This window comes from Eptatretus burgeri, chromosome 2, assembly GCF_056783735.1.
Source record: "Eptatretus burgeri isolate ZD-2024b chromosome 2, Ebu_testis_v1, whole genome shotgun sequence".
In the NCBI taxonomy this organism is placed as follows: domain Eukaryota; kingdom Metazoa; phylum Chordata; class Myxini; order Myxiniformes; family Myxinidae; genus Eptatretus; species Eptatretus burgeri.
Window position 1 is genome coordinate 20,466,403 of NC_140962.1, and position 26,401 is coordinate 20,492,803.

Sequence of the window (26,401 nt, forward strand, 5' to 3'; positions counted from 1 at the left end):
AAATTTTCAGTTAAAAAAAAAAAATCTTGCTTTGACACGTGACCATAAGTCCCCATCCCCTGGGGGCATGAACCGGGGATTAAATAAAAAAAAATTGGTACATATTTCATGCGTCCTCCAATGTTGATCGCATGTACAATGCTTCATAAAAAATGTATAAAAATGTGCCTGTAATTGCATTTTTTGGTGTGAAATTTTGACCATGCCATAGGGCCCCAGTTGATCATCACTGTCACCTTGAACTGCTCTCGCACCTTCTTGGCATGTGGTGATCATAACTACCAAGTTGGGTGAATTTATGCACAACTGTTTAGGAGGAGATAGCATGACGGATAATGATCTTTCCTTTATAAGTAATATGATCAACATTGATAAAGTTTTACTCCTCAACTAGAATGGCACTCGGTGGAGTGCATACCTTGCCAGGCTGAACAGTTTACGACATCTATCCCACCGATGGGCCGGATATGCATCCGGACCTTAACCAAAATCTTATCGGCTTGTTCTTGGCACCGACCCAACCCATTCATCAAGTTTTGTCATAACCCTTCCAAAACTTTTTGAGATATCCTGCTTTCCAACATAGTTTTTGACCCCATCTCTTCATGGTAAGGAATCGTTTTAAAAATTCTCATATCTGGATCCAGATCCGGATCCGGATCTTCATCAAAATCTAATCAATTCTTCCTTGTCACACACCCAACTGGTCCACCAAGTTTCATTCGAATCTGTCCTTACCTTTTGAGATATCCTGCTCACAGACAGACAGACAAACAGGGGTGAAAACATAACCGCTGTCCACCTTCGGTGGTAGACGTAATTAAATGGATCCACGCATTTTAGGGAAGAACAGCACATTTAGTGTACAGATACTTAAAAGTCTCGGCTGGTTTGTTACTAAAGGTCGCTGTAGTTCGATTGTGTTACAGCATTTAGCATGGCCACGATATGATGTACAGTATTTTGCCCGTTCATGAAATTAATACACTGGAAATACTGCACTGCACTTACAAGCTTATTACCTCCACCACCGAAGGTGAAGGAGGTTATGTTTTCATCCCTTTCTGTCTGTTTGTCTCTGCTTGCCTGTTTGTGTACAGGATATCTCAAATAGTTGCGGACAGATCCGGATGAAATTTTGTGGACAGGTTGGGTATGTGAGAAAGATGGACTGATTAGATTTTGGTGAAGATCTGGATCCAGATCTGACGACTATAATTTTTTTAAGTGATTCTTCACCATTGAGAGATAGAGCTAAACCGATTATATAGAACGGTATCTCAAAAAGTTGACAGATCCGGATGAAACTTGGTGGACAGGTTGGGTGTGTCGCAGGGATGAATTGATTTGATTTTGGTGAAGATCCGAATCCGGATCTGGATGTGAGAATTGTTTAATTTTTAAAGTGATTCTTCACCATTGAGAGATGGGGCCAAAAACGATATAGTACTGTATAGCATGGCATTTCAAAAATGTATTGGGCCTGATATGTTCTCGTGGATCAGGCATTACGTGGCGGAGGTATGCGCTCCACCGAATGCCATTCTAGTTTTTGGATGTAACCCTTGCAATGTTCACAAAGAAAGACGTGAATTTAAGAACATATTGTAGATAGATTCCTTCAAATGATATTTCATTTCAACATTATTTCACAAAAAATGTGTACGACTGCTTTTGTTGAGTAACTGTCATCAGATATGTAACAGCCAAAACAATCAACAGAATACATGCAGGTACGTATATTCCAATAAAAACTGTTTTATGTAAGATATTATCAGATAAGTTGCATTTTTAAGTGATGGTTGGCAGGATAGCCTCGAGGTATGCTCAATCTCGAGGTATGCCTAGCTTGTAACCCCCAACAGCCGAGCCAATGAAACTGCCCCGGCAGCCTTGTGCGGTTCATGGTGCGAGGAGGGAAAGAAGAAGAGGAATGTAGAATTACGTAGGGATATTAAAAGTTACACAAAATTTATTTTCCAAGAAATGTTAATTTTTTAATCCTCAAAATTTGTATACACCCATATTCACCGCTACAAGCAATAGCATCAGACTTGACAGGAAGTGAACAGAAAAACAGGAAGGCCGAGCTGTGCAACCACATGCGTGCTCAGTATCTTGGTACATATTGTTGCAAGTGTACAACCTTACAATATGAGATAAAAGCGAGTAAAAATACAAATTATTTTGCATTACCATTACCTTTCTGAAAAACGTCTGAACAGTTTGAAATAAAAGGCGGTGAAATAAGTGAATATTTTGTTTCGTCATTGGCCGCAGTTGATAAAATGGTGAGCGTTAAGCCGAAAGTAGACTCAGAATGCCATGCCATTCAGTCAGAAGTCAGAAAGTCTGAATGATTTGTTACATTTCATATCTGCACGTGTTGTTTAAACTATGAAGAAATGACTGCATCCGGTCCGCACCACATTTATCAATAGATGTTCTGGCACAAGGACCAGGAAAGGTTCCCCACCTCTGTTATAGAGACTATGGTACATTGATGGTAACGATTCATATTTTATGGGAAATGTGTGATCTTTCTGAATGCTGTAAAAAAAAAAAAAAAACTTTTTAAAGTTTTCGGTTTAAATACGGAAGTCCAAGTTGTGATCCTTTCCAGCTTCAGCATATGAACATTTTCAGACGTTCCAATTGCTCTTGAAAGAATTGTCACCGACGACTGCAAAGCTTCCAATTATAGCTCAGTTGTGACATTTCTTGGTACAACACTCCTATCTTGTATAACTTCTGGTGTTTCCCAAATGTAGTGAAAACACTGACAGTCAATATGCATTTCCACAGGGCATTCTCAATCGATGAATAACCTACAAGCAGTAATCTATCTATATATTACCAAAACTCATATAGGTATGTATGTTCCCGAAATACAGCCAAAACGGAACACGATAGCACGAAAATTTTAGGGCCACCTTACTCACCATTCGCCTGCGATGTGCAGTATCAAGTTTCGTTAAAACCGGGCAACGAAAAAATTATTAAAAAAATCAATTCCCGATTCAGTAAAGTACTCTTCGGGAAAATTTGATCAATGCAAACAACTTCAGCGGTATAGTTCGCTGGAGCTATCTTTTTTTTTTTCATCAAACGCTGTCACAACGGGAACCCAACGGGTTAACGGGTCGTCTAGTAGATAATAAAATCCGTGAGAAAATGTTAATTTACCTGGTATATCTTCAGCAGAACCGTCTAATAAATGATGGAATCCCGTTGAAATCCATGGCTCAGCAACTTGCAACTTGACCACCTGCTGGCCACAGGACATCAGATCCTGTCCCAACCCAGCCAATAACTTGGCCAGCAGATCAAGCAGTGGGATGAGGATACTCTTTTCTGGTTGAAGACAATTTTTTCCTGCAGAGTTGTTCTCTGCATCCTGCGGAAAGCAAATCTCCACCAAGTGTCGTAGTGAAGCGTAGAAACCAAAGGGGAGTTTTGTGCGTGCTTCCTTGAAGAAGTCTGCTCGTACGTCGGGTGATTTCGTACAGGCGTACAGTGCTGGGAAGTCAGGGATCCCCAATTCTGTGACCACGGAGGTAGCAATATCTGGATTCATGCCCCAAAGATTCAGCCACTTGGTAAACGTCTGTGGCACCTCTTGCTCTTCAGCCATCTCCACGACAAGAACTCTGAAAAGCAATCGATTTACAATCCATTACAATAAAATATATAAAATACGATGTTTGGAAGGTACACATATAGACGCATTCCAGCAAGATAACGTGATCAAAGTTGGAAATCATAGACTTTGAATGCAAAGCAGTAGAGTGCATGCATAAATATTTATTACACTTCATAAGAGCAACTAAATTGGCATTCCATTTTAAAGTTTAATTCGACGTTTCAGAGTGCATTGATTATGTGACTGACTGATCCACCTTCGGACACTACTCGATCGCATAAGCTCCCCAGACCGAAGTCCAGGTGAGCTCATAATTGATGTCACATGGTCTGGCAACCATATAACATCGAGCAAAAAATTTCAAAAATATATTCTTTCTCTTGAACCACTTACTCAATCACCATGAAACTTCACAATTATGATCCAGCAGTGATGGGGAATAAATATTTTAAATCTCAACCTGACTGGACACATTATGTGGCAGCCAGAATTATTTGATTGCTGGAATCTGGGTTCTTTTTATTTTTTGTTAATAAGACTCACGTGGCTGTGCTTGGATGGGTTTGAGGGTAGAGGAGGAGCAGCTGAAACCCGAATCCTATCGAGGATCCTATTTCGAGGTTCCCAGGTTCCCGAATTCTATTGCTTGTTGATGTTCCTTCTGATTACTCCAATGCAGGGCTGCACATATTTGGTCTTCCATTCGATTTGAATTTATTTTAATCCTATTCCAAATTAAATTGAATAATAATTTGAAAAAAAATGTCGTGGGTCAGGGTTATGGTCAGGTGTCCGATCAAAGCAGGGTTGCATCAAAGCGGGAAGTCTTGGTACCCAGTCATCATTGCCAGCAGTTATAAAGCGGTAGTTCTAGTTATGTCTCCTTAATTACGCAACACACCAGTACACAAACAACACACATAACAAGTCCTGATGAGGGTCTGTTATCTCTGATTGCTCTTTTTCTTGTTTCAATTTATGTTTTAGTTTCTCTTGAAATATTTCATTAATCAAAAGTAGGTTGGTGACCCCTGGGCTAAACGGTTAAGGTGACTGGCTTAAGATGTTTGGGTATTGAGTTTGAGCCCTTGTTGGGCTGTTAAAATAACACCAGATGGGTCAACTCAACCTGTCATCCTTCTGAGGTCAGCAAAATGAGTACTAGCTTACTGGGAATAATGAGCATTTCGAGTATCCTGCATCGCAGTGGTGACCCATCCAGGATTGTGCTCTATACCCAAGGAAAAACTGCCTCAGCAGCCCTATGCGCCTCAAGATGTGAAAGGAGCGGTCCTTCTTTCTCGTTTCAAGAAAACTTTTTCATATTTTAAGAAAATATTTTCTTACTAAGAAATTATTTTTGGCAGCGATTCCATTGCCTGCCTACCATTGCACACTCACCTGTTTCTGTGTGCTTGTTTTATTTGTGTGTATGGGAGTCTGTAGACAGGATTAGTTTCTTCCTTCTTCAGTGTGCGTATTTATTACCTCCATCACCGAAGATGGACGGAGGTTACGTTTTCACCCGTCTGTCTGTTTGTAAACAGGATATCTCAAAATGTTATGGACAGATTCAGACGAAATTTGGTGGCGAAGTTGGGTGTGACAAGGACGAATTGATGATATTTTGGTGAAGATCCTGATCCGGATCCGAATCCGGATGTGAGGCTGTTTTTTTTTTAAATTTATAAAATGATTTTTCATAATTGAGAGATCGGGCCAAAAATATATATAGTATCGCATGATATTTCAAAAAGTTGTGGATGGGTTATGACAAAACTTGGTGGATGGGTTGGGTAGGTAACAAGAACAAGGCGATTAGATTTTGGTTCAGTTCCAGATACAGATCCAGCCTGTCAGTGGGATACAAAACATAAACTGTTCAACCTGGCGGAGATGTGTGCTCTACCGAGTGCCGTTATAGTTTTCTTTGTATTTGGGATTCTGTGCCTCATTTCATGTAAAAAGTATTATTACCACAAACTACAGTATTCAATCAATTCTATCCAATGTATGATTACATTTTTAACAGCCGCTACTGTTGTTTCACATTAAACTGAAAGAAATTAATTTGGAGGGAACCTGACGTCCCTGAGGCACTCTATGTTTATTGCATCCCCCACACACTAATGGACCCAAGCTGTCAAGCGAGGCCACAATGATCTTTCACTAATAAAAGCACTTAAATAAGTATTTACACATGAATGATGTATCCCATTGCGTGTCCGATTTTTCTGGCCATCACATTTTTGTGCACCGTCCATGGATTGTTTATAACTTATATATTGGTCCCTCATATGTGATTTATCCTGGCCATGGCTCCAAGTGTGTTGTGCGATATTGCCCCTCCCCCACCCCCCTTTATTTGATGCATAACTTCATTCCTAATGGTCGCTGGCATTGTTTAATACTCACCTGAGGGTGATTTGGGGAAATTGGATGTATTTGCAGATGGGTGGTTACATATAGGCTGAGTCACTGGTTCGCACACCTACCGGAAATAAAAATTATCACCAGTTATCCAGGTCAGTCAAGTACTGGTCAACTTCTGGTGACATGCACAGTCAGATTTCTCCAAACATCCCTATCCTGCACTACTTTCCAAAGCTCTGGCACAGACAGCTTGGTTGCAACCTTTACCACATCCATGGTTAAAGGACACACAAGGTTAACCCAGCATGATTGACTTTTCTCCAGACTTTCGTTAATGCATGCATGATGTGTCTGATGGACAGTATTCCGAATTTTTGTTTTCTGCATGCATGATATGTCCAAAGTATGACAGTTTCTGTTTCAGCATCAGTGCTTCTAATGCACATTGTGGTCTCATCAAGGGAAGCGCGAAGCATCCCTTCTTTGATATGGAATGGTTTCTCTGTCTGCAACTTTAACACAGGGAATGAAAATTTGTTTCTCGGCTTCTACTGGACAAAACTGGCTACAAGTTTCAGAAGTAAATCCTTTGTACGTCGAAGTAACATGGTCCAAATTTCAGCAACGTCCATGACTGCATTTTTGAGTTTTTAACGAAAACTCTCAAAATTCACGTTGGTGTCTGTCTGTCAGTCTGTCCATCCGTCCACCCGCCTGAAATGTGTTGGCGCTCATATATCAAAACTATCTGAAACCTGGAATACACATCGGCCAATACGTCTTATATTATCGATGACTTTTGAAACAAGTTCCACCAAAATGCTGTAGTTTTTTGCTTTTTTTGCCAATTTTTGCTCATTAGCTATTAGCTTGAGTTCTGTTCTTGTGCGGTACAAGCATGCAATGGCGGTGTCGGCAGAAGCAGAGACTCCTGCAGCAATCAAGGCATGGGTGAAACTGCAGAACTTTTGAAAAAAGGAAAGTAACGAGCAAAATTACAAGGAGGGTTCATGCTCCCCAGAAAATTTTGCTATTAGCTTGAGCAATTAGTTCAAATTAGTCAGTCTATTATTAGTCAGTCTGTCCACCCATCCGCTCGAAATGTGTTGGCGCTCATATCTCAAAGGCTATACATTGGAACTCGCTGAAACTTGAAATATACAACGGCCAATACATCTAATTAATGGCTTTTTAAACAAATTCCAACTAAGGCCTGAGTTATTTTATAACTTGGTTTACGCAGTTCTTCAGCTAAAATGTAGGGTCGGCAGGTCGAAATATAAATATAAATATAATTTCAATTTTTAGAAATTATATATTCTAATGATTTTTTTTCGGATGTTCCATGGAAAAGACAAGGGTAGGTGTAGGGGGAATAAATATAAATCCGGACCAGGAGGATCTAAGGAAACATTGAAGATGGAAAACCATTCAAATGCAGGATGCCATTGTTCACTGTATCATCTGATGTGAAAAACAATAAAGAAGGATGAAAACTTGTTTTTAACAATATAGTCTGGCATGTTTTTCTTATTGAAACCTGTTGGATCATCAAACAAATGGAAACAATGCTGAGAAAATTACTGTCCAAGTCGTAGATGTGTGCGTGCACACCAGTGCATAATGCTGAATACAATTTAAAAAAGGTGTCTACTCGGAGTAAACACGCTCAAAACGGTCAATCAGAGCCATAACCAGCTTAGTTTTCAGTGGGCATCTGATCGTACCGTCTCCCCATCCACATGAGCACATCAAAGGCCGATTTCTGGTCCGTTGAAGGCTGAATATCAGCATCTCGCAGGGAAACTTTGACGTACTTGGCAGCGAAATCTTTCAATATGAACAGCGGTGTAAAACTTTCGATGGAAACAAAAATCGGCATGATCGAGAGTAGCGTGCGAATCATCCCTGCTGCTGCACTGAATTGATGCAATAGTTCGGCCAGAATATTCGTCGTCCAGATGTTGTTTGATTAAATCACCAATACAGTCACTCAAATTTATACCGCTGACAAACTTCTTAACAACTCATGGCTCGCAGACTTCCTCTCCTGTCGCAGTCACCGTGTGGCCCTAAATGGAGTTCTTTCATCCCATCTTCCTGTCCAGGCTGGAGTTCCTCAAGGTAGCGTTCTGGGCCCTGTTCTTTTTCTGGTTTTCATCAATGATCTCTCCGACTCTCTGGAAAATCCTCTATATCTGTTTGCTGATGACTCTACCCTCTGCCGTACCATGGGTCATCCCTCAGACCGGCAAGCAGCAGCTTCTTCGCTCACTGCAGATCTGGATAAAATCACAAACTGGTCCAACACATGGAACATGTCTTTCAATCTGGACAAATCTCACACTCTCACTATGTCTCTTCAAAAGGACCGTTTAGAACCCCCCCCCCCCCAATCCACTTTCTCAACAATCCTCTGGAAGAAGTCCTTTCTTTCAAGCTTCTGGGTCTCACTAACTGCCATGACCTTTCCTAGGAAAGCCACATTTCAAACCTCGCCTCCAAAGCCAGTCACCGACTGGGAATCCTCCATCATGCAAAGTCCTTCCTCGGCCCACCTGAGCTCCTGACCACTTACAAAGCTTTTGTCCACAGCCTGATGGAGTACTGCTCTCCCCTCTGGGCTGGTGCTCCTGCCTCCCACCTTTCTTGGCTTCACGCTGTAGAAACCAAGGCATTTCGGATCATTGGCATCTCCCGCGATGAGGCTGAGTCTTTGGGCCTCTCACTCAATCACCGCAGGTTGGTCGGTGGTCTTTCTGTCTCCTACCGTCTCCTCTCCAGCCTCGCCCCCCCCCCCAGCTCTCTCTGCGATTTGTCCCCACCACATTTCGGCAGGGCGCTCAAGGTCCGCCAACAACCCCCTTCTGGTAAAACTACCAAAATCACGAATCACTGCTCACCTTCACTCTTTCATTCCTCTTTTTTCCCACCTTTGGAATAAACTCCCTCACTATTCATTCCCATTCTTCCCTCCAGGCCTTCAAAACAGCTGTTCACCACCACCTCTTATCACCCCCCATCCAAATCCTCGATCTTTTCTACCCCCGATAATCCACCCAAGCCCACCTCCTTCAAATTCCCTGCTTTCCTTCCTGAAAGTCCCTGTAATGTCCATCGTCTATTCCCCATGTTCCCTGTCCCATCCCTCTCCCTTCCACAGATCTCCAAATGTCTCTGTTCCCCACTGTTTTGTCCTTCCCACTCCCTCCTCTCTTGTCTCATGTCCATGATATGCGTTGTGTATTAGCTCTCACACGAGCCTCGACAAGGTATACAAAAAAAAATTACTTTCGCCCCAGAAACAACAGTCAATCTGAACCACGCTGGCCACTGCTCAGACGCCATGACCGAAGACGACTGCGCAGCTCTACTGCGCAGCTCGGTTAAAGGTGATTCGGCATTTTGGTACGTGCGCACGAAATTATATTTTGAAAATAAATGCCGACGTTTACATTTCGGGTTTTGAAACTTTTGCACCTTCGGCGGAAAATGTATAAATATAAGAGGCTAAAAATGTGTTTTATATTTATATTTAATTTCGGAAAATATACCGTCGGCGGATCCGCAAACCAAGTTATAAAATAACTAAGGCCTAAGTGCCATAGATTTTGCTAGTTTTTGCTCATAGAGTAGGTGCAAACCCCAAAAAACATGGATATAGAAAAATTTTGACTCCAGAAGTAAAATAGTCGAACGTGAGGGCTCATAACTTATGAACTGTTGAATGAAAGTTTGTGAAATTTTGAATATGAATGGAGGGACGCTTGTTGAGACTTCGGTGTTACCCGCAGCCTCATAATTAGGGACACAGCAAAAATTAGGGATACCGTAAAAGTGGACTTTTGGAAAAATATCTTTTTCAGGCGCTCCAATTCTAAAAGAAAACTGGCTGAAACATGGAATACCATATGTAATACAGGGAAACCATAACATTCTTGGGAAAAATGTCAGGGGAATCGAAAAGGCCACTTTATATGGTATGTTCCGTGTGGCAAACGATAAAAAAGAAGGGACATTGCATAGCTTATAGAAAATAAGGCACATTCAAAAAAATCTCATGTGCATGCTGTACTACCCTTGTGGTCTTAGGAGGAACCAAGTAATGCTCGAGAAAAGTTCATATAAAGGGGCGCCCAACATATATAGGTTAAAATCCGTCAGGACGTAAACTTTTTTTTGTGTACCTTGAAAATGAAAACACAAAAGAAAATGCGCATGTGTGTGATCAATTTGTTTAAAAACACTTGGCGCCCCGATATATTTCCCAGGGCAGACTCTAAGCATCCACCTTCATTTCAGTAAGGGGTCACGATTCATGGACCAAGCTGTAGTGGGGCAACTTAGCTAAATATAGCATAACAATTGTGCATTTTGTGAGAAAAGCACCAAATTTGGCACACCAGTAGCCTAACATATTATGAACAGATTTGGATATTGGGCCATCTCAAATTCAGCCGCTGATGGCTGTGGCAGCCATTTTCCACTGCCATCAAAAATTTTGAGATGGCACAATACCTAAATCAGTTCATAATATGATAGGCTATGAGCGTACCAAATTTGGTGCTTTCCTCACAAAATGCACAATTGTAATGCTAAGTTGCCCCACTACTGTGAAGTTTTCTGTTCTCAGTTTTGTGCCAGGGGCTCTCTTCAGGATCATCACTGAGCCCCAGACATCTTCCAACTGTAGTTTGTTTGTTATAATATGCCCAGGGATGATTTTTAGCTCCTCTGTGAGGTCGTTCCGGGGAGCTTATGGGATGGAACATTGTCCATCCGTCCATAAATACTTCCAACTTCTTCTCAGAAGCTACACAAACGAAACAATAAACTTTGACCACAACCTTAATCACCCATGATGGCCTTAAAAAAGGGGTCTGAAGGGGGTCCACAAAGGGAGTTTAAGGGGAGTGGAGGAGGACTAGGTTTCCTCCCCAAAGAGGTATTTGCTTTCTTCTCAAACGATGCACACAATTCTGATGAAAAGTCACGACAACCTTCATCACCCAAGACGTACCAAAGTTTGTTCATGACATGAAAAGAACCACAATTGGGGTCTCGGAGGGTCGATGGGGAGAGGAGGGTTGCCCCCCAAAATATGGATTTGCTTTCTTTTCTGAAGCCACGCACACAATTCCGATGAAACTTTACCACAAACTTTATCACCCGTAATGTACCAATGTTTGTTCATGGCATAAAAAAATACCATCAGAGATGGGGAATCCCCCACCATTGAATGAAAAAGGTCATACATATTCCAGATAATGAGGGAGGTGAATTGGAAACAAGACACCATTTGGTCATCATCTCGAAAAAGTTCCTCAGGGGTGAGGAACGTAGTAACCAAAAATAATTGAAATCAGATTCGCGGTTTCCATTTATTACAAAAAACATATTTTTGAAGATAGCCGCTCCAGTCGGCCATCTTTGATCCGGCCACGCCCAAAATCAACAGGCTTCTTCCTTTTCAGGTGGTACATGTGATCCAAATTTCAAATCAATATGGCGAACAGTTTACGAGTTATCGCACTCACAGCTATAAAGGTTGACGCCCAGCCAGCCAGCCGGACGGATGGACGGACAGCCGGACGGATGACCCGGGTGACAACAATATCCCACTTCCGCCACGCGGCGGGGGGATAAAAATCCATAGGTATTTACTTTCTTCTCCATTATATATGTTGTGGGTCATCCATGCCTACCAGTGATTACCTGGTTATCTTATGCAGCCACGACCAGGTGAGCACCAAGGGGCATTGCCCCTATGTTTAATAATTCTGTGGTGTTATTTGTCATCATTCATGTAGGTCTGGCTATCACTGGTACAACTTTGGCATTCTTCAGCTTTCAGGATCTTCTCCCCTCATTCTTGACGTCTTGGTATTTGGTCATTTTCTTGATTTCTGCATCGTTTAGTCCAAAATCACTGGTATTAACACCTCAATCAGCAATGCCTTCTTCTCTTTTTTTTTGCACCTGAGCATGATATCTGGTCGCAATGCTTTGTTTTCGATGTTCACACTCAATGGGATCATTAGTTCGTACGTGAGCGGTAAGTACTTCCATGTTTTTGGTGATTACATTTGGTTCATGTTCCCACAAATTTTCTGGAACTGGGACATCAAAGTTTTTGCAGACGTGCCAGCGGATTTCATTATAAACTCTGTTGTGTTTGTGTGTATAGCTGTTCTGACATGGGTTTTGTGTGTGTGTGTGTGTGTGTGTGTGTGTGTGTGTGTGTGTGTGTGTGTGTGTGTGTGTGTGTGTGTGTGTGTGTGTGTGTGTGTGTGTGTGTGTGTGTGTGTGTGTGTGTGTGTGTGTGTGTGTGTGTGTGTGTGTGTGTGTGTGTGTGTGTGTTCAGCCATTTAGCATAATATATTGTTAAGGATTCAGCGGTGGCGGGATTCTGACGAGTGCTGTCAATTAATGTCCATAACCAGTTTGGGTTTTCACACCCTACTCTCGACAGCCAAATGTGACAGATTCGGCGCCACCCTAACCACCGCCGTCTCCGGGGTTATCATGCCGGCTGGTTCAGCACAATTCTTGGGTTACACATCTCGAATCACGATACCAACATACACCTGTGCCTTGCCAGCTGGGGGAATAGACCCCGGTTACAGACTGGCTTTGTCAGAGACCGAGCGGAGTCTACCAGTCTGAAACCATGGAGCAGATCGTTCCTTGGCATGGCACGAATTCATTTAAAGCGGCAACTTCATACGAATCAGCCAGATTTATTGGGGACACATCGGGGAAACAACACAAGCAAAGCATTCACGACAGTTATAATTAATCTATAACCTGTTCTTAACGAGGGAGCTACAGATTACGGGTTTCGAAGGGGACCCTAACGAGATAAACCTTAAACGACATGCAGACAAGACACAGACAGCATGCAGACAAGACACAGAGTACTTGGTGATGTTTCATGGACGAGAGGAAAGTGTCAAAAGCACGAATGTGGCTCATGACAAGCCGATGTCCACGGATTCGAGCGCCCATGCTCAAACACGCCGCGTGGCAAAATGGCGCTCGTCCATGTGTCGCAGCCCTCACGCACGCAGCCTCGGCACGTTCAGACCCCATGAGGTCGACTGCACCAGATCGAAAGATCGATGGTGGGTTTCAGCTTGTTTCTCCCAAGGTCCAGTATACAAGTCCAGGCCTGGCCTGTTCACCAGACCAGGCAAAAATCGAGGTGTTGGTCTCCGCAGGCTGGGTCCATGGGATTCCAAGACGTCGTCGAGCCGTGAGGTGAGTAGGGACAGTCAGAGGCTCCGTCACTGGACCTGTCGATGTGGATCGATGATGTTGATGTCACTGGATCAACCTGTCGGTGTGATCCTCACGAAAGCCGATCGCGCCCCACCTCGGCGCTCAGTTTCACCACTGCCTTCCCCGGCGCTCCTGCAATCTTTTCCTTCACTCGCTCGCCTCAAAACCGACTGGCTCCTCCCTTCAGTTTCACTTCCAGGTTCTCTAGGCCACTCCCCCTCAGAGCACTGGGTGGGGACTATTGTCCGGAGAGAGGAAGGAAGGAAGAAGAAACTCTCGGTCCACCACCAATGTACCAACGATGAACAGCCTCTTACACCTCCCAACATACATGTAGCGTCCATTTACCGAACAACCTGGCTAAACATGCATTTAATGGGGGATATGGGCTAATCCTGAATTTAATGACACACTAAGGGCCATTTCCACAATAACATCATTCTCTTTTCTAACCCCACCTCCACCCCTCACCAGACTCTATTTTTTCTGTTTTTTTTTGTCTGTGTCACTCTCTGTCTCTCTCTCTCTCGCATCCCTCCCTCCTGTGGTATAGCAATATTTGGTGAAGCATAGCTCTCCCACCTCCCCCCCTTCCAAGCTTCCCCACTCTCCTTCCTCCTCTCTCTCTCTCCCCTCCCTCCTCTCTCAACCCTCCCTCCTGTGAAGTTATATATATATATATATATATATATATATATATATATATATATATATATATATATATATATATATATATATATATGTGAAAAAAGGTCAGTCGAAAAGTAACAGGACTGAGCCTGCTGTGTGCTCCATTTACACAACTTGAATGAACGGGTTGCGTCACAGTCTTTTGCAACATTCCAGCAATATATATATATATATATATATATATATATATATATATATATATATATATATATATATATATATATATATATATATGATTGGTGATGTTGACTGCGCTCATTGTGTGATTTTTTACAGGTCGTGCTTTAAACGTTGTCTCGTCTGAATCGTCGCGCTATGAGTCGTGAGCAGAGAGCCAATCTGAAGTTTCTTGCCAAGCTTGGCAAAACACCTTCCAAATCCTTCGCAATGCTGCAGCAAGTCTATGGGGAAAGAAAGAATGTCACGTACATGTGTATTTGAATGGCACAAGAGGTTCAAAGAGGGACAGGAGGGGGTTGAAGACGATCCACGGTCTGGAAGACCTTTAACGAGCAGAACGGTGGACAAATCGAGCGTGTGAAGCAGATGGTGCACGCAGATTGTCAACTCACGGTGCGGATGATTGCTGAGGAACTTTCCATCAACAAGGACACTGTCTGGAGCATCCTCACTGAAAATCTTGAAATGTGCAAGGTGTGCGCAAAGATGATCCCCAAGCTGTTGTCCGAGGACCAGAAACAGCAGAGTCACTGTCTGTCAAGACATTATCGAGCGCCTCGAGGATGATCCAGACCTGCTTGGGAGAGTCATTACTGGCGATGAATCGTGGATATTCGAATACGACCCAAAGACCAAACGGCAGAGTCGTCAGTGGAAAAGTCCGGCATCACCAAGACCAAAGAAAGCAAGAATGTCGAAGTCGAAGGTCAAGGTGATGCTCATCGCGTTTTTTGACATCAAGGGCATCGTCCACTTCGAGTTTCTACCACAGGGTCAAACAGTGAATCAATACGTGTACAAAGAGATCCTCCGGCACCTCATGAGATCAGTCCGGGACAAGAGGAGGGACCTGTGGGAGAACAACGCTTGGGTGCTCCACCATGACAACGCCCCTGCTCACAGTGCCCTGAGCATCCGACAGTTTCTGGCGGAAAGGAACGTGCCAACTCTGGAGCAACCGCCGTATTCTCCAGACATGGCCCTTGTGATTTTTTTCCTATTCCCCAACCCCAAGGGACTGATCAGGGGACCCATTTTCCTGATGTGAAGGCCATCAAAAGGGCCATGACGACGGAGCTCCGGAGGATTCCAGAAGAAGCCTTCCGGGAGTGCATCAAAGTGTGGAAGAAGAGGATGGACAAGTGTGCGAGACTGGAGGGAAATTATTTTGAACGGGACAAGCTGTAATTTCAATATATTTTTTGGAATAAAATTTTTGTGAAGTCAGTCCCGTTACTTTTTAGACGGACCTCGTATGCTATCGCATTAAGATTTCCCTTAACTGGAACTAAGGGGGCAAGCCCAAACCATGAAAAACAGCCCCAGACCATTCTTCCTCCTCCACCACACTTTAAAGTTGGCACTATGCATTCAGTCAGGTAGGGTTCTCCTGGCATCCGCCAATCCCAGATTCATCCGTCGGACTGCCTAATGGTGAAGTGTGATTTATCACTCCAGAGAACGTGTTTCCCCTGCTCCAGAGTCCAATGGCGGTGAGCTTTACACCGCTCTTGCCGACGCTTGGAATTGCGCATGGTGATCTTAGGCTTGTGTGTGGCTGCTCAGCTATGAAAACCCATTTAATGAAGCCCTCGACGAGCAGTGTTTATGCTGATGTTGCTTCCAGAGTCAGTTTAGAACTTGGTAGCGAGTGTTGCAACCGACAACAGACAATTTTTCCACGCTACGCGCTTCAGCACTCAGTGGTCCCATTCTATGAGCTTGTGTGGCCGACCACGTTGTGGCTGAGCTGCTGTTGCTCCTAGATGTTTCCACTTCACAACAACAGCACTTACAGTTGACCGGGGCAGCTCTTGCAGGGCAGAAATTTGATGAACTGACTTGTTAGAAAGGTGGCATCCTATGACGGTGCCACGTTGAAAGTCACCGAGCTCTTCAGTATGGCCCATTCAATGACCAATGTTTGTCTATGGAGATTGCATGGCTGTGTGCTTGATTTTATACACCTGTCAGCAATGGGTGTAGCTTAAATTGCCGAATCCACTAATTAGAAGGGGTGTCCACATACTTTTGGCCATGGTGTGTGTGTGTGTGTGTGTGTGTGTGTGTGTGTGTGTGTGTGTGTGTGTGTGTGTGTGTGTGTGTGTGTGTGTGTGTGTGTGTGTGTGTGTGTGTGTGTGTGTGTGTGTGTATATATATATATATATATATATATATATATATATGCTTGGCCAATATCGACAATTTTTAGGTAATCAGCAGATTGGAGTCAATGTGATTACCGACTGCAGCACATACTGTATCCAACGCAAAAACCAGGATTAGCTTTCACCGTTGTTTTGGTGGAATTTCAACAAACAAATTAAAAAAACCAATGTTGCATATTGTTACGGCTGTGGAAATTCGCATTACACCATAAAGGGCCCTCAGGTGAGATATCTTCATGGGTACATGTGTAGTTAGCCCAAACCCATTGCATAGAGGGAATTTATGTGATTCATCCGGGCTGTGATGCTTTGAGTTAGCCATTTTTTTCATTCTCTGTTGTTATTTTCGACCATTAAGCTGCCAACAACGCAAACAGCCACTACCCTTACCTTCACAACTCCATCCCGCAAACACCGCTTCACCGCCATTCCCAAACGGCACCATAACCATCAAACCACCACCGAAAACCCTCCACCACCTTCGCCTCTCTCCTTCACAACCAACAACCACACCACCTGTGAACAATGAACGTCGGGCTGTCTCGGGCCCGTTCGGCGATTGGTGCCGAACGCACCGAGCCGCGAGTGCGAATGTCGGCCTTTCCGAGGGGAAAAGTCAGATCAGAAATGCTTCACGCCCACTTCTCCTCCGTCGAATTGGCGAGCGTGGGGCGGTTTGGCCCCGCCTCCAAGCGTGTGTCTGTGAAGTCCGTATATGCAAATTTTAGGATCAGGAGAGGTTCACGCCCATTTTTACCCGACCAATGGCTGACCGGGAGGCGGCGTGGCCCTGCCTCCAATCGAGTTCTGATCCAAAAATTTGCATATACGCTTCTCCTGCCACCTATAAAAAGGCGAGCGCAAGGAGAATTAAAGAGAGTGGCAGAGTCGGGTCGGTCGGGTCGGGAGAGTGTGGAACGAAGAAGAGTTGCAGGCAGAGTTGAGTTCTGGAGTTACCTGGAGAGGGTCGTCGAGAAGTGGCTGTTGGGGACGCGTTGCGTTGCGTTGGTGAAGTCGAGGCGAGTGCGCGCGGTGGAACTGCAGGCAAGGGAGCTTGGGTCCGAGGCAGGAAGGATGGCGGTCGGCGACGAGGTTGCGGTGTGGGATAGCTCGTCTCGTCGCGGGACCCAAGCCAGCCAGCCACTCCCCTCCCCCAGGGCATCAACAATCTCCCTTTCCCCCGCGCTGAGATAGTGCAAAGGCGCCCCTGCTCCCCCCACACGTGGTGCCAACGAAACCCGCCAAGGAGCACGGAGTCGGGGCACAGCCGCGTGGCCACATTTGCGGCTCGCCCGCCAACGCGTCACAAGGACGCGGGTAGGACCCCCCCGGTCTCGTGGACCTGGCCGCTCCTCTAGGTCCCGCGCACATTTGGCCTACGGGCCTGTCTGCCTCCTTGTCTACGAGGGTGGCTTCTTTTCCTTTGCTTTCCTTCTTTCCTTTGCGCCGTCTGTGAAGTAAAACTGTATAAGTGTTGCCGTGTGTGCGCGTCGTCGGTATTAACTCTGCGTCGTTGTTGCTTTTATTGTTTTGGTTGCTTTATGTGCATTTTGACTGTATACCTGTATGTATATATATATATATATATATATAAATATATATATATATAAAATATATATATATATATATAAAATATATATATATAAAATATATATATATATATATAAAATATATATATATATATATAAAATATATATATATATATATATATATATGTGTGTGCTTTCCGTGTGCCGGGAAAGAAATGTGCATTGTGTGAACTGTTTTCCCGTTTCGCTTCGTCTTTTCTCTAATTGAATCTCCATCCTGCTTCACGTAAAGGGTTCCTGGTGGGTGCAAAACGCCCGGTAAATAATCTGAACCGTCGAGGTCGACGATAACACCGCTCGGTTATCCCGATAGTACGGAACGGGCCGCCCAAGCGGCTCGTGGCCGGAGTCGACCTGCGGCGAGGTACGATCGCCCGGTTTACCATCCGCGTGGGTATTCAGGTGGGTCGAGTTTGGTGAACAACCCTATCCTACGCGGGTGGCCGATTGGCACGATTGTGGTGAGGTCGAAAGGTCCACCCGTGACTAGCTTCCCGGCGTTGTTCCGAGAGGGTCACGACTGAATTGGCCATCTGGTGGGCGACGTGCCGCAATCCAAGTTACGTGGCCGTCCGCACGCTGGCGGGCGCGAATTCGCAACACTGGTGTCAGAGAGCGGGAAACAAACTCTCCCGTCTCCAAGCTAAATTCATGGGAATTGGTTAGGGGTGAGTGAAGCGACCCCCCCCCCCCGTTCCCTCCAAATTACGAGCAAATAAAAATTAACCCCTTACGAGAAATAAGATGGAGTCTCAATGCGAGCGGGAGCCAGGGGTATTCGAGATGGATGTAAAATGCGTAGAATCCATGGTCCAGGACGGAATCCCCGAGCAGGACATTTCCGTGCAGAAGCAATTCCCCCCACGAACAAACTCAGAGTCCGAAATGGGCGCGGCAGCGGCAGAGGCCGCGGTGGATCACACCCCCCCACCCCTCCTCCGTCAAAATCCTTCCCCAGCCCCCAGCGAAGCCGCGACCCACGGAGGCGATTCGGCTTCGTCGGAGGGGGATGAATTCTGCTGAAAGGGGGAATGGTGATACTGATGTTACAAGCGATGAGTGCGAAAGGAATGAGAAACAACATAAAGGCAATGGCACGTGACGAAACGCAGACAATGGTGCGCAAAATGGCGGTACCACGTGGCGATACGATGGAGCCAGCGAGGGGGAGTGCAATGGATGTCAGGCCCGCGATAAAGACGGGCGAGGTCATAATTAATGGGGAGACCGGAACGTGAAAGACGAGACACGAGGTAACGACGTCCGAAAAATTAAAAGAAACGAGAACTGAGAATGAAACGTTGAGGAAACACACTGTACAGATCAAACAGTTGGAAGCCAAAGCAAGGTTGGAGTGTGCGGAAATGAGAAAAGAATTAGAAAAGAAAGCTTCTGAGTTACAAAACGAGCTGAGGATGTTGAGAGAGGAAAGAACGAGAACGGAGAATGAAACGTCAAGGAACCACACTGTACAGATTGAACAGCTGGAAGCGTAGGCCAGATTAAAGAATGAGGAACAAGAAAGAGTACTGAAAGAACAAAGAATGAGACAGGAGAAGGAAATTAGTCAATTGAAGGAAACCACGAGATTGCAGAATGAGGAACAAGAAAGACAATGGAATAGAAAACTGAAAGAATATGAATTTGAAACTGAACGACAAAAGGGAAAAAATAGGTTGGAGTACGAGGAGAAAGTGAAGGAGCAAGGAATGAAGCAGGAAGGAGAAATCAGGCGATTGAAGGAGACAACGAGATTGGAGAGGGAAGAACGAGAGGAACAGTGGAATAGAAAACAACAAGAACATGAATTTGAGGTTAACCAATTGAAAGAAACTATGAGATTGGAGGCTGAGAAACATGAGGAACAGTGGGAGAGAAAACAAAAACTATACGAGTTTGAAATTAATGAACTCAAGGAGAGAGTAAAATTGAAGTCCATAGAGATGGAAAAACTCCAGAAAGAAACAGAAATAGGGAACAAGGAGAGAAAATGTATAGAGACGCAGGAGGTAGAGAAAATAGAGGAGACTGCATGATAAAGACGGGGTTAACGAAACGCGCGCGCGCACGCACGCACGCACGCACGCACGCACGCACGCACGCACGCACGCACGCACGCACGCACGCACGCACGCACGCACGCACGCACACACACACACACACACACACACACACACACACACACACACACACACACACACACACACACACACACACACACACACACACACACACACACACACGGAGTTAGTGGAGGATAATGGGGGCGAGCTGGCAGAATGTGTCGTGTGACCCGGTGCGAGCAGCTAGATGGCCTCCTCCAGAAACAAGGGGAGGGAGTATTCCCCCTTGAGGCGACTCACGACCAGGTTGGTTCGGTCGTGCTTTGCGAGTTCGAGGGGAGGAGTGCTGCGAACGGGTGCACGCCGAGCTTGGGGGGTATAGAGGCCCCGGAACCCCTTGGGGTAACACGAATCCCCAGTGTGGTTGTCCCGGTGTGTGTGGTGCAAGGTGTGAGTACGAGCCCGTGTATGGATGAGACCCCGGGTATGAGTGACACCCCGTGTGGGAGTGAAACCCCGCGTGTGAGTGGTGTGGTGGCAAGTGTGCCGAAGTGCGTGCCTCCCAGCACGCCGTGTGTGAAAGGTGCCCGTAGGTGGAAGAGACCACGTGCGCGCAGGAAACGGCACGCGTGTGTGAACAGCCGAGTGGGAGTGTGGCCTCGTGTGTGAGTGGTGTGGTGGCAAGTGTGCCGAAGTGCGTGCTTCCCAGTATGCCGTGTGTGGATGAGGCACCGCATGTGAGTGTCACCGCATGTGTGAGTGAAAGGGTCCGTGTGAGAGAGACAGTGTGTGTAAGAGAGCGGTATGTAAGGGAGATGACGGTTGGCATGTGGGAGCACGCAGCCGCGTCTCCCGGCGTGAATGTGATGGAATGGAGTGTGAGCATCGTAACACGCAGGTGTGCGTGGGTGGAATGGCGACGACAATGGCGACAGAGGGACAAAAGCTGAGTAGCGGCCGTAACTGTTTCGGGGACCGTGCCGGGTTCACCCAGCGGCGAGCGCGAGGTCCGTGCTGTGCAACGCACGAGGCCGCCACGTGCTCGGCTGCGGGAGTGAAGCCTGGTCCGGAAACGCCAGCGGTGGATTTGCCGATCCCGCGGACGGACAAAGTTTAGGCAGGATTTCGGATTTGGACCGGATGGGTTCTCCACGCGGGCGTGTGTGTTAAGCTCCAACGGGCAGAGCACGTATTCGCGTGGGGAACCCCTCGAGGCTTGTGTTATTTTTATGCGCCGGGTGACGTTATGGCTGCGTGTGTGGTTGGAATCCGGCAGGAGGGTGAATCCCTGCCGGATGGTGCCGTCCAAGAGGGACGAGGGACGCGAACAGCTGCCATGACGTCACGCCACAGGTGCGCGGCTGTGAATTGCCGCGCTGATGCGCAGGTTGCGAGTTGCCGCGTTGGTGCTGCGCGATGAAAAAAGGAAAAACAAGCCTCGCTTTCGGGTGAACAGGATTCCCGGGCATGGGGTGGAGGACCCCCCTGTTCGGGCACAGGATGGAACTAGTTAGGGGGAAGGGTTAGTTTAGCTAGACCGGCTTCATGGGGCAGGGGTAAGTCCTCATGGGGCCCGTGGAATGGATTAGTTCGAGGGATTTAGGTGAGCTTAAGGATGGGAAAGAAAGTGATTTTTGATGATTTGAGGACAGAGACAGACTGTGGATGTGTAGTGGGGACGTAGCTTAGCTACGTAGTGTTAAAAGGAAGGTGCTGTAGTGTAAGGGATGACGTGGGAGCACGAGTAAGGTAGGGGATTTAGTGAGCAGAATGGCAGGATTCAGCGATGTGCGAGTTGTGAGTTGATGGATTGAAACATGTGCTTGGTGAGTGAGTGAGGCCAGCGGGTCTGAGTGAATGGAGTGATTGTGGAATGCATGGTGCGATGAGTGATTGGGGGGAGTGACTCCCGCCCAAGGGACCCCGGGGTCAGAATAAAGTGAGTTAGCTGAGGTAGTCAAATTAACAAAAATGGAAGTCGTTTTGTTGTTGGTGGGGAAGTCGGCTCGAAACCCGTTTGGAGGGGTGCAGGAGCCCTGTTGACGGGCTGGGAGCGTGGCTGCGAAAGGTGAGTATCGCTGAGTGGGTACCCCGGGCACCAGGCTAGTCGGCCGTGGTAGGCCAAGGGCCCATGGGGGGCCGGGATAGCGTAGTGGGCACGGGTGCGCCCGCATGATGCGGGGGCCCGGGGCGCCGTTTGCCGCATGGGCAGTGTTGTGGGCACGGGTGACCCTCGGAAAGGGGCCCAGGAAGCCAGCCTGCCACGTGAGCGTTTCAGGCGAGTCGCCAGGGAGGGCACTCCCCGGTGTTTACGGAGCTGGTAGGCTCGGAGGCAGTGTAGTGCCCGGGGGGGTGCCATCGTGGGAGAATCGGCAGAGGGTAGTGCCTGCCAAGGGAGCCACGCGTCCCAGCCGTGAGACCGTGTGAGGGCACGTGAAGAAAATTGGGGGGGCAAGGCCCGAAATTGTGAGGACACCACAACAGGCGACGGGAATCTGGGTTTTTAGAACCAAAAGCTGAAGCGAGAGGAGCTTGTTGAAAGCCCCGGGGTCGTTTAAACGTTAATGGTTATGGTAGATTAGGAAGTATACCCCTCCGCACCATCCATCCCTTTCGTTGTGGGCCGCTGGACCCACTTTGGGTTAAGATTGCTGAAGTCTGGGAAGGCCATCCTGAGGCTTCATTGGGCCTCGACACAGGACGCTGGCTCTCCCTTATTCCCCTCCGGGAAGGGAACGTAGGGGTTGGGAGTGGGCTATGGGGACGATAGGTTAGCCGAGCAAGGACGATAAAGGGGGTTAGGGGACGATATATAGTAGGGAAGAGTAAAAAAAATAAAAACAACAAAAAATAAGTTGGGGCTAAATTGGGTTTTACAAATTAAGGGAGTGGGTATGGACAGTGACAGGCAAAGGCGATAGGTGGGAGGGAGATAGTAGGTAGGTCCGGGCCCGCCTTCCGAGTGGCCAGCACCACCGCACTCCTCCACTAACTCCGTGTGTGTGTGTGTGTGTGTGTGTGTGTGTGTGTGTGTGTGTGTGTGTGTGTGTGTGTGTGTGTGTGTGTGTGTGTGTGTGTTCCGTTCCTTTAACCCCGTCTTTATCATGCAGTCTCCTCTATTTTCTCTACCTCCTGCGTCTCTATACATTTTCTCTCCTTGTTCCCTATTTCTGTTTCTTTCTGGAGTTTTTCCATCTCTATGGACTTCAATTTTACTCTCTCCACCAACCTCCATCTCAAGGCAAGAGGCCGGCCAACTTCATCGGCTGTTGTTTTGCTGCAAGGCCTGGACCGGCCGGATCGTCTGCAGCTGTTTTCTGCAAAGCCCGTGCCGGTCGGATTGTCTGCGGGCTGTGTTTGCCTGCTGCCTTTGCCATGCCATGCCCACTGCCCACATTATCAGTTTGCCCCCGTTCAATTTTGTTTTCCCCGCTCCTTGTTCATTGCCATGTGCGCCGGGATCATCGTGAAGGCAACAGTTTGCAAGTTTGCGAGGACTGTCCTGTTGGCAGCTACAACACGGGCCTGCAGTGGCGGCCCGTGCGCCGGATCACCGTTGACTTTTGTTTTGCTCCCTGCAGAGTCCATTGATCCTGGGCCATGGTTCGTGTAAATTTTGTAAGTTAAGTTGTACTGTAAATATGAGTGCGCCCCCGGCATGTCTGTCTCGCGCCGGCAATTTTATTTAATTCGTCCGTATGAGTGGGTTTGTTTAGTGAGTTACTCAACCCTCAGGTTATTTATTTTGGGGACACGAATACCATGAATGTCGCACTCAGGGATCCGTAGGTAAAACGTACAAGGGGAGCACTACACATGATGGCACACGAAAATTTGACGACTCGGGACGAGTCTGTAAAAAGAGGAGGGGGTAGTGTTACGGTTGTGGAAATTCGCATTACACCATTAAGGGCCCTCAGGTGAGATATCTTCATAGGTACATGTGTAGTTAGCCCAAACCCGTTGTATAGAGGGAATTTATGCGATTCATCCGGGCTGCGACGCTTTGAGTTAGCAATTTTTTTTCTTTCTCTATTGTTATTTTCGACTATTAAGCCACCAACAACGCAAACAACCACTACCCTTACCTTCACAACTCCATCCCGCAAACACCGCTTCACCGCCATTCCCAAACGGCACCATAACCATCAAACCACCACAGAAAACCCTCCACCACCTTCGCCTCTCTCCTTCAAACCAACAATCGCACCACCTGTGAACACTGAACGTCGGGCTGTCTCGGGCCCATTCGGCGATTGGTGCCGAACGCACCGAGCCGCGAGCGCGAATGTCGGCCTTTCCGAGGGGAAAAGTCGGATCAGAAACGCTTCACGCCCACTTCTCCTCAGTCCAATTGGCGAGCGGGGGGCGGTTTGGCCCCGCCTCCAAGCGTCTGTGAAGTCCGTATATGCAAATTTTAGGATCAGGAGAGGTTCACGCCCATTTTGCCCGACCAATGGCTGACCGGGGGGTGGCGTGGCCCCTCCTCCAATCGCGTTCTGATCCTAAAATTTGCATATACGCTTCTCCTGCCGCCTATAAAAAGGCGAGCGCAAGGCGAATTAAAGAGAGTGGCAGAGTCGGGTCGGGAGAGTGTGGAACGAAGAAGAGTTGCAGGAAGAGTTGAGTTCTGGAGTTGCCTGGAGAGGGTCGTCGAGAAGTGGCTGTTGGGGACGCGTTGCGTTGCGTTGCGTTGGTGTTGAGGCGAGTGCGCGCGGTGGAACTGCAGGCAAGGGAGCTCGGGTCCGAGGCAGGAAGGACAGCGGTCGGGGACGAGGTTGCGGTGTGCGATCGCTCGTCTCGTCGTGGGACCCAAGCCAGCCAGCCACTGCCCTCCCCCAGGGCATCAACAATCTCCCTTTCCCCCGTGCTGAGATGGTGCAAAAGGGGGCCCCGTTCCCACCCCCCCCTCACACGTGGTGCCAACGAAACCCGCCAAGGAGCACGGAGTCGGGGCACAGCCGCGCGGCCACATTTGCGGCTCGCCCGCCAACTCGTCACGAGGACGCGGGTAGGACCCCCCCGGTCTGGAGGACCTGGCCACTCCTCAAGGTCCCGCGCACATTTGGCCTTCAGGCCTGTCTGCCTCCTTGTCTATGAGGGTGGCTTCTTTCCTTTGCTTTTGTGTTAATGTGTGTTGGCGCCGTCTGTGAAGTAAAACTGTACAAGTGTTGCCGTGTGTGCGCGTAGTCGGTATTAACTCTGCGTCGTTGTTGCTTTTATTGTTTTGGTTGCTTTATATGCATTTTGACTGTATGGCTGTATATACGTGCTTTCCGTGTGCCGGGATATAAATGTGCATTGTGTAAACTGTTTTCCTGTTTCGCTTTGTCTTTTCTTTAATTGAATCTCCATCCTGCTCACGTAAAGGGTTCGTGGTGGGTGAAAAACGCCCGGTAAATAATCTGAACCGTCGAGGTCGACGATAACACCGCTCGGTTATCCCGATAGTACGGAACGGGCCGCCTGAGCGGCTCGTCTCCGGAGTCGACCTGCAGCGAGGTACGATCGCCCGGTTTACCATCCGCGTGGGTACTTAGGTAGGTCGAGTTTGGCGAACAACCCTATCCTACGCGGGTGGCCGATTGGCACGATCGTTGTGAGGTCGAAAGGCCCACCCGTGACTAGCTCCCGGCGTTGTTCCGACTGAATTGTCCGTCTGGTTGGCGACGTGCCGCGATCCGAGTTACGTGACCGTCCGCACGCTGGCGGGCGCGAATTCGCAACAATATGTGTGTGTGTGTATATATATATATATATATATATATATATATATATATATATACACACATATATATATATATATATATATATATATATATATATATATATATACATATAAATATATATATATATATATATATATATATATATATAAATAAATGTTTCAAGATGTGTACAAATATTAATATTTATAAAGAGCTGGCAAGCATCATGTGAAAGGTGGAAAAAAACTTTTCTCAGGAATTAAAAAAAACACATTAATATGGCAAAAGGCTGGGAAATTGGGTGTTATCAAATGTATTTTGTTTTGAAACTCACAAAAAGAAACCACATAACTGTTCGTAAGCCAATCATCATCATAAGATACGGGATGAAACTTTGCCACCACCAAGCATGCAGACATGCACACACACCCACGGAGAGAGTCCCTTTAAAATCCAAATGTACCCATAATGTACCACATACCTTGTAGCAATTGTCGATTGTACATCTCGATAGGGACACAAACTGTACCGCTATCGAATGTCGGGCACTCGGTAAGTGGCTTAAGCACTCAAGCAAGTACTCCAATTAAACGGTTGTTAAGGAACAGCTCACTTGGCATGCTATGAGTAATCACCAAACCATCATGTCAAACACATACCTCTGGAGATAACGAAAATATCAAATATGTTCGAATTAGACAAATGA

General features: G+C 46.6%; 1 protein-coding gene across 1 annotated transcript in view; it reads right to left on the minus strand.

The window, feature by feature from the left end:
- LOC147031541 (uncharacterized) overlaps positions 1-26,195 on the minus strand; it is a 48,863-nt gene extending 22,668 nt beyond the window's left edge. Inside the window, exons 1-2 of the mRNA XM_085864799.1 lie at positions 26,177-26,195; positions 3,187-3,650 (exon numbers count right to left, since the gene is read on the minus strand). Coding sequence (XP_085720925.1) covers positions 3,187-3,634 — 448 coding nt within the window. The 5' untranslated portion in view covers positions 3,635-3,650; positions 26,177-26,195. The remainder of the gene's footprint in view (positions 1-3,186; positions 3,651-26,176) is intronic.
- Between the last annotated feature and the right edge of the window lie 206 nt (positions 26,196-26,401).